Source organism: Salvelinus fontinalis, chromosome 10 (genome assembly GCF_029448725.1).
Source record: "Salvelinus fontinalis isolate EN_2023a chromosome 10, ASM2944872v1, whole genome shotgun sequence".
Classification (NCBI taxonomy): domain Eukaryota; kingdom Metazoa; phylum Chordata; class Actinopteri; order Salmoniformes; family Salmonidae; genus Salvelinus; species Salvelinus fontinalis.
The window spans coordinates 21843699-21853113 of NC_074674.1; the positions used below are offsets into that span (position 1 = coordinate 21843699).

General features: G+C 44.3%; 1 protein-coding gene across 1 annotated transcript; it reads right to left on the minus strand.

Annotated features, from left to right (window-relative positions):
• Positions 1 to 1016: 1016 nt before the first annotated feature.
• LOC129863819 (E3 ubiquitin-protein ligase TRIM39-like) lies at positions 1017 to 7557 on the minus strand. Its single transcript, XM_055936100.1, has 2 exons — positions 7386 to 7557; positions 1017 to 7088 (listed from the first exon to the last, which is right to left on the minus strand). Exon 2 carries the CDS (start codon positions 7084 to 7086, stop codon positions 5449 to 5451), a length of 1638 nt encoding a protein of 545 aa, XP_055792075.1. The 5' UTR covers positions 7087 to 7088; positions 7386 to 7557; the 3' UTR covers positions 1017 to 5448.
• Positions 7558 to 9415: the final 1858 nt, after the last annotated feature.

Below are 9415 nucleotides of genomic sequence, written 5' to 3' on the forward strand. Positions count from 1 at the left end.
CAATATTTCTCAGTGATTTAGAATTGGTTGCTTATTACACTGTCTATCGATGTGTGCCACCCCCGACCTCATCTCTGCTGGGTGCACAATATCAATTGCACCTATAGGCTATTGATTGTTGTCTCAATCAAATGATCCATAGCCTATAGGCTACTAAGTCCATGCTCGGAGAAGCACAGAGCAAAGTTATATTTCTAAGAGAGCTGCTGGGATGGTGTAAATGAAACTAGGCTGCATTACACACTGCAGTGGATATTCCAACCCTGAGCACCAATCTGCTCTGCTCGTGCTGATCAAACATGTTTTTGTGTGCTGCCTAACCCATGTGCTGTGTAGGCCTACGGTGGCAGTTTAGGAGGAGAGTCAAGGCTTCTAATAATTTTAGATTAGGTCTAGTCCAAAAAATGTACTATCTTGCATGTGGACTAGCCTATGTTCTGTTCAGTTTGACAAGGAGAACGCAAAGATGAGAAGGAGGACCGGAGGTGAACTTTGGTAGCTTGCTACAACTAAAATGTATTGTGGCAGAAGGGGGAGGTGAGGGGAGTGGTTTTTGAGGGGAGATATTTGGCAGCCTGTTGGATCCACCCCCGGGTCTTATATGGACTTCCTGTGAGATTACCCGTTGTGACCTGGACTGTCGGACTACCCGCCTTGTGTACCGGATTGGCTGAGGACCCGAGTGTGAGGACCACCCCTGGAAAACAGAACGAACAAAGAGAACGGCTTGTGGACTGTGAGGTGATTGGTGAATTCCCCCTTCTTCCCCAGTGTACCAAAACCCCTAATAAACTTTCTATTTGTGCTACTGGTGCAAGTTTTGTTATTGAACTTGATGATGTGGAACCCCACATCCTTGAGCCTGCTACAGTAATTTTGTTAAAAAATAGATGTTTCTTGCCCATGATATATTTATTAGAGTTATTGACCTAAACCAGATTCAAGTAACTTACATTGAGATGCTGAAACTTGAAGCAGTAGCCTCTGCACAATCATTAGGAAATGGACAGCTCATGGTGCTGGAAGTAGGCAAATTCGAGTAGGCATAATTCATTTCAACTGCCTTCATTTTAATTAGACTTTACTAACAACGAGGGCTTTGTGTTGGAGCCTCTTTCTTCCTATTTAAGAGGTAGGACCTACCTGTTTGACAGACAATTAGGCTATAGGCTGCTATATCCATAGATTTGTTGGTCAATTCCTACACCCACAATGCACTCTTTAAATAGCCTACCTCCAAGTCAGTTAAGTTAAAACCAAGACTTGAATTGAGAGGGTATGCTATTGGCCTAACTTTATTTAAAGAAAATGGCAAAAAGGACAGGCCTACCCCGTTAAAGATTTTGAATAAAATGGATCAGCGCTTAGGTCCGTGGTGCTTTATGTTTCTTGCAATCTGTAAAATACTTGGGAAAGACGTGACTCTGATGCATATGGGGATATCATTGTTTCGTTTCTTTGACATTCAGAGGCTGAGCTACAACCTATAGCCGAGGAGACAAAAAATAGACGTTTGCTTGGGAAGCAATGTCACTATCAGCTTATTTAAGCTATTCACCTTCTGTACAATAGATGTTAAAACCCAGACAGCTTTGAAGGAAACACTTTTCTCGTTGGGTACAGCCATGGAAGAAGAGTAGCCAGCAGTTAAAGCTGACATGTTTCTGTGTAGGTAGACCTACTCTGTCTGGGGTGGAAAGTTAGGCCTAACTTTTGAAAGTACCATGCTCAGATTCCTAATGACGTCTCGGATGTAATTGTTTGCAAACGGGGACAGTTTCATTGCAAACAAGACAGAGTGATTTGTCATTGGGGAAATGTAATAAGATGAACACAGACATATCTCTTTGTCCATTCTTAGCCTGTCATTTTGGTAATTTGTCTGGTATTAAAAAAGATTCTGCTAATATGTATAATGACGTAAAATTGTATTCGATATTTATAGAAGGCTATTTTTACTCAGACCTTCAAATGCGGTGATAGATTCCTGCAATGCTTTTACTACAAAGGTGATCTTTCCACCCCTACTCTTGTCCACGGTGGTCTGCAAACCCACAACCTTCTGGCCTGCAGCCCTGTGCGCTTTCTAAACTCCTGTGTTGCCATGTAATGCATATAGGACGAAGAACATCTTTTAAAACGGTATATCTAAGCCTCTGATCTGTCCAAGAAGTGACAACCTGGTCTCAGAGCATTTGATATTATTCTGTACAGAAATACGAGACACTTCATCTAGTATGATCTCACATTTTGTATGGTATGTATTCATTTCTGGATGTCATTCACCCATTTTAGTATGATATGTTATGAATTACAACTTGTATGATATGTTACGAATTCTGGTTAGGTGGCTAACGTTAGCTAAGGCGAGGTTAGGGTTAAGTTTAGGAGTTAGGTTAAAGGGTTAGGACTAGGGGAAGGATTAGCTAAAAGGGTTAGGGTTAGGGGAACGGTTAGCTAACATCCTAAGGAGTTGCAAAGAAGTTGCAAAGTTGCTAAAATGCTATAGTTGTCCGTGATGAGATTTGAACTCACAACATCACGTTATACATCCACCAATCCACCCTGACCAACACCCTATTTTATTTTTTGCCATAAGTAACCATCTGTCTTATGTAACCATACCAAACATAACATAAACAAATGTGTCCTGTTGGGTTGAGTCTGAGACCAGGCTGGGGTAAACGGTATGTTGTCAGCTATCCACTTTGTTTTAATTATTATTCTGGGTTTAGGGGAGGGTCACATGTTTTTTTCAAGTGTTCAGGGTGCAGCAGCTACATTCCTGCTACAGGTACTGTGTGTGTGTGTTTGTGTGCATGCTCTTGTATACTCTATTGGCTACTCTATTGCCTAGAGAGGCATGAAATATCCGGACTGGTTCGATGAGAATGCGGACACCATCACAACCTTACTGGACAATATGCACAAAACGCATGGGGCTACTCTCAACAGCCCCACATCTGCTACCCTCCGCCAGCAGTGGTGTGCATCACTCAAGGAAGTGCAAACGACCTTGCGTGCTCTGCAAATCAAATCAAATTGTATTTGTCACACATGGTTAGCAGATGTTCATGCGAGTGTAGCGAAATGCTTGTGCTTCTAGTTCCGACCATGCAGTAATATCTAACAAGTAATCTAACAGAACGAATTGTGGACAAATAAGGCACAGGAAATCCAAATTTATGCAGACAAAAACGACATGTACAATTTCTACAACTTAGCTAAAGCTACATATGGCCCTAGAAGTCGCCATCCAGTTCTGGGCTAACAGGGTTGTCTATGATGACAGTAATTGTAAGGGGTGCATGTTGGTGGCAGGGAAGTCAGGCGCAGGAGAACGAACTTGGTATAAACGGAGTTGTTTAATAAATGCTGATAAAACTCCAAAAACCAAAATGTACAAAATAACAAAAGTGGGTACAAAACCCGTTGCACACCAACATAATACATGCATATCACATAAAATCAAACAATCTCCGACAAGGACATGAGGGGAAACAGAGGGTTAAATACACAACATGTAATTGATGGGATTGGAACCAGGTGTGAAGGAAGACAAAACCAATGGAAAATGGATCAGCGATGGCTAGAAGGCCGGTGACGTCGAACACCGCCCGAACAAGGAGAGGTGACGTCGACCGCCGAACACCGCCCGAACAAGGAGAGGTGACGTGGACCGACGAACACCGCCCGAACAAGGAGAGGTGACGTCGACCGCCGAACACCGACCGAACAAGGAGAGTTGACGTCGACCGCCGAAGACCGCCCGAACAAGGAGAGGTGACGTCGACCGCCGAACACCGCCCGAACAAGGAGAGGTGACGTGGACCGACGAACACCGCCCGAACAAGGAGAGGTGACGTCGACCGCCGAACACCGACCGAACAAGGAGAGTTGACGTCGACCGCCGAAGACCGCCCGAACAAGGAGGTGACGTCGACCGCCGAACACCGCCCGAACAAGTAGAGGTGACGTCGACCGACGAACACCGCCCGAACAAGGAGAGGTGACGTCGACCGACGAACACCGCCCGAACAAGGAGAGGTGACGTCGACCGACGAACACCGCCCGAACAAGGAGAGGTGACGTCGACCGACGAACACCGCCCGAACAAGGAGAGGTGACGTCGACCGACGAACACCGCCCGAACAAGGAGAGGGACCGACTTCGGCGGAAGTCGTGACAGTAATAACTATAACACTAACTGGGTTTCTGCTGTTCACCGTGTAACAAGGCCCGTTCATTTAACTGAGATTTTGTAAAGATTAGAATTTATTTACAAGACATTATTTTGGCCATACTGTAAATATATCAGAACTGTATAAGAGTGAAACTAAATAACAGTTAATTGGCTTAATGTATTTTATCTGTTGGCTTTCTGGACCCTTCCTGTGTAGGGACTGTAGTTGTTCAAAAACACATATGTTTTCTATCTGAGCACAATACGCATAAAGTCTCTCGACTTAGGTTCCACTTCAGCAAAGTGAAACTCCTCCCCATGTAATACTGTCATGCAATTTTCTCCACTTGCAGTAAGACTTAACTCTTTACATGGCTGAACTGTTTTTCTTTTGTCAGGCTTATTTCACGAGTTAGAATTTAAGGTTGAAACTCAGTCCGTGTGATTGACAGGAGAGATGATCAGAGGGACACAGTTTTTTACCACGACTTGTAATGCAAGAGCTAAATAATGGATAGAGTTTTTCAGTGAAGCTCCCACCTTCTGGGGGGTCTCTCTCAGGCGGAGGAGGACAACAGAGTCATCATTAGCCTGATATGTATTTCCAGTCTTCCGCCACATGGTCCAATATCCATCCTTAGGACTCATTGTTAGGTATCCCTTCCTGTTTGTGGACTCTCTGACCACTCCTAAATCCCAGTTAAGCCCATTCACCTGCACCTCATAGTAGAATCTCCCAGAGGAGAAGCCCTCATTTCCCAGGACACAGGCAGCTGGGTCAAACCTCTTTGTCAGGGAGACTATAACGCGGGTTTCCCGGTCTCACTTGTTTCCTGTTCTTAGACAGTGTGAGACAGAAGTGAGCAGTATCAGCATCCAGAGTCACATCCACAGCACACTGCTGAATCCTCTTCAGCTCAGCATCACACAGCTTGTTCACTTCACTCCACAGTGTCTCCTCCAGCTGAAACGCAGCTCTCTGCAGGTTCCCCACACCCAGACTGCTGTGAACCCTGATCTCAGACCAGTCCTTGATGGGAGAAAGACTGCAGAGGGATGGGGAGCTCTGGAGGAGGTGGATGGGGACCTCACTACGTGAGAGCTGCTCCAGCATGTTTTAAAATGTCTATCGTACATCATAAGGCCATTGTTTGCACAATAAGTTGGAAACAAATAAAATATCACAGCGACAGTATTGGTTAACATATTGGTTGTCCTTTGTGACAACAGATATGATTCCCCAAGTTAGACTTGGAGGTTGCAACTCAGTCTGTGTATTCGACAGGACATATGATCAGAGGGATAGAGTTTAGACCGCGTTTGGAAAAATAAGGACTGAAGTATGGATAGAGTTTCTCAGTGAAGGTGCAGCCAGTGAAAGAGTAGATATGAGACCTGGCCTCCACATCATAAAAAGAGACCTGACCCTCCTCATAATCCACAAACACCCCCACCTTCTGGGGCTTCTCTCTCAGGAAGAGGGGGACAACAGAGTCTTCATTAGCTTGATACTCGTTCCCATTCCTCAGCACAACAGCCCAGTATAAATCAAGAGGGCTCAGATAAATCTCTCCCTTCCTGTTGCTGGACTCTCCGGCCACTCCTAAATCCCAGCCACCCCCTTTCACTTGTACCTCATAGTAAAATCTCCCTGAGGAGAAGCTCTCCTTTCCTATCACACTGGAACACTCGGAAAACCTATTTGGGTTGTCACGGTGATTGTTTGCTGTGTTTGACTGTCTCACTTGTTTCCTGTCCTTAGACAGGATGAGATACCTGTTTGCTGTATCAGGATCCAAAGTCACATCCACTGCATACTGCTGAATCATTTTCAGCTCAGCATCACACAACTTCTTCACTTCACTAATGAGTGTCTCCTCCAGCTGAGACGCTGCTCTCCTCAGAGTGCCCACACCCTGACCACTGTGAACACTTATCTTTGACCTGTCCTTGATGGGAGGAAGGCTGCAGAGGGATGTGGAGCACTGGAGGAGGTGGAGGTGGTCCTCAGTGTGTGAGAGCTGCTCCAGCTCAGTGTGTCTCCTCTGTAGCTCAGTGATTTCCTGCTCCAGCTCTTTAATGAGGCCTTCAGCCCGCCTCTCTGCTGCTTTCTGCTTTTCCTCGACCACCTCAATGATATCAGCCTGGCTTCTCTCAATGGAGCGCACCAGGGCAGTGAAGACCTGCACGCTGTCCGCTATCTCTCTCTCGGTGTCTCTCTTGCAGAGCACTATTGAGTATTTGATGTCCTTAACCTTCTGCAGTTGCTTCTGGATCATCTGTTGCACTTCTACCTCCATCTTCCCCAGCTGGGCTTTCTTCTTTTCATACTCTTCCTTTAGAGGGACGGTGTAGTGAGTCTTGTGGTCTGTTTTTATACACAAGACACAAACACACGTCTGGTCAGTCCTACAGAACATCTCCAGGAGTTTGTCATGCTCCTTACACACCCTGTCTTCCAGGTTCTCCACAGGGTCGATCAGCTTGTGTTTCTTCAGGGCTGGGGCTATCTGATGAGCCTCCAGGTGAGTCTCACAGTAAGAGGCCAGACACACCAGGCAAGACTTCAGGGCCTTATGCTTCGTCCCAGTGCAGACGTCACAGGCCACTCCTCTAAGCTCAGTAGGGCAATGATCTGGGCTGCTGGTAGCTTTCACTTGAACTGACTTCCTGAACTGAGCAGCCATCTCAGAAATGAAAGTATTGACAAAGAGATCTGGTCTCCTATCAAATGATTTTTTACACATTGGACACTGGCACAGGTCAGTGGTATCCCAGTACTTTCTGATACAGGCCTTGCAGAAGTTGTGTCCACATGGAATGGCTACAGGATCAGTGAACACATCCAGACAGATAGAACACAGGAACTGCTCTTCAGACAGGAGACTGCTAGAGGACGCCATATCTAGACAGAGACCAAATGAGAAATCATGAGACATTTAATAGAATGGGTCCACTCACAAGACATTATGTTGGTCATAGTGCATAAGCTTATGTAAAGTGTCTTTTGAAAGGCACAAACAAATACAATGTAGTTTCAACTCTATAGTCATCAAGGTGGTATTATGATACACTAGCTTCCCAATTCTAATAGATATTTTACCATGTTGCACAAGGAAAAATCCGGAAATAATCTCAAAGAAAACAGGTGAAGACATAAACACTAGTTAACCAGTTCTTCATCTGTCCATGCAATACTTACCTTTCTTTAACTGGGGCTGCTTTCTCAGCTCTTTCTGTTTGTAGTATCAAACAAGGCCTGGAGATTGTATGCAGTTATTCAAAAAAAGATTTGTGAAGAGAATGCAAGACTGTGCTTACGTGTACAATACACACTCAGTCTCTTAAATTTCACTTCAGCATAGTGAAACTAACATGCTCCTCCCCATCTGATACTGTCAGATGTTTTTCTGCACTTCCTGGTATACTTAACCCTTTACATGGCTAGACTCTCTTTGACAAGCTAGTTTAACCAGTTAAATGTCATCAAATGTAATCTAAGTCATCCCCAAAAGTAATTATTCATCATGAGAGGACCATAAACATGAACTAGTAATGCTGCATACTCAAAGGTTAAAATCTCAGGTTTCTAGTGTAAATAGTTCTAAATTGCTGAAGCGTAGTCACTTTTGATGACACAAGCTCAAGTGCACAGTATGAATATGGTGAAAATATGAAATGTTTTGTATGATGTATTTCCTATGCAACAAAACACCCTAAAAATGTAAATAAAAATAATGTATGAATAAGGCTTGACATGACTTATATGCGTTATATGCTTGTCACTTATGAACATTTTGAACATCTTGGCCATGTTCTGTTATAATCTCCACCCGGCACAGCCAGAAGAGGACTGGCCACCCCTCATAGCCTGGTTCCTCTCTAGGCTTCTTCCTAGGTTTTGGCCTTTCTAGGGAGTTTTTCCTAGCCACCGTGCTTCTACACCTGCATTGCTTGCTGTTTGGGGTTTTAGGCTGGGTTTCTGTACAGCACTTTGAGATATCAGCTGATGTACGAAGGGCAATATAAAATAAACTTGATTTGATTTATAAATATAGCATAATCAAATTATAAAAGTACTAACTATAATATTTCACCTTCCTTATAACTGTAAAATACATATTGTTTGTATGTTTAGTGTTAGAACATTTGCATATTTTCTAAAGGTCCCTCTTGATCAAAACGTCTGCCCTCATCGCTGTGAACGTCTCACAGAGCTTGGCTTCCTGAACTCGTTAGGAACTCACCTTTCATATCATATTAATATTGTCTGTTTATGACAAACAGAAATTGTTTTTTGTTTTAATATCTATAAATTATTTTAGATGAATGGCTATAAATCGATCTCTGAATGTGCGACAGTGATGAAACCACTCTCCCCTGCTAAACTACGATGTAACGACTGCAGGCATGTGCTTTGTCAGTGGCTGCGGTGTAGGGTTCCGCCAGGAGTTGATGGACAGTCGGAAGAGCGAATGAAATGGTAGTAGGGACATCCCAGGGCTCTGTGCAGGCAAGTTCTTACACACCAATCTCAACCAACCATTTCTGTATGGACCTTGCTTTGTGTACAGCGGCATTGTCATGCTGAAACCGCAAAGGGCCTTCCTCAAACTGTTGCCACAAAGATTCCTCAAACTGTTGCCACAAAGATAGAAGCACAGAATCGTCTAGAATGTCATTGTATGCTGTAGTGTTGTAACGAGTGCGCTGAGAGTCGGGAAGCAAGTACAGGGAGTGAGTGTTTTTAATAAATAAACAAAACAATAAACACAAACCACCACCAACGCACCGACATGAAACAGAGTCAATAACACCTGAGGAAAGAACCATGGGGAGTGACAGATATAGGGAAGATAATCAAGGAGGTGATGGAGTCCAGGTGAGTGTCATAAGGTGCTGGTGCGCTTGACGATGGTGACAGGTGTGCAGGATAATCAGCAGCCTGATGACCGAGAGGTCGGAGAGGGAGTATATGTGACAAGTGTTAAGATTTCGATTCACTGAAACTAAGGGGCCCGAACCATGAAAAACAGCCCCAGACCATTATTCCTCCTCCACCAAACTTTATAGTTGGCACTACGAGTTCTGGGGGAAAACGTTCTCCTGGCATCTGCAAAACCCAGATTCGTCCGTAAGACTACCAGATGGCAGAGTCCAATTGTCATTGCTCATAGTGATCTTATGCTTGTGTGCGGCTGCTCGGCCATAGAAACCCATTTTATGAAGCTC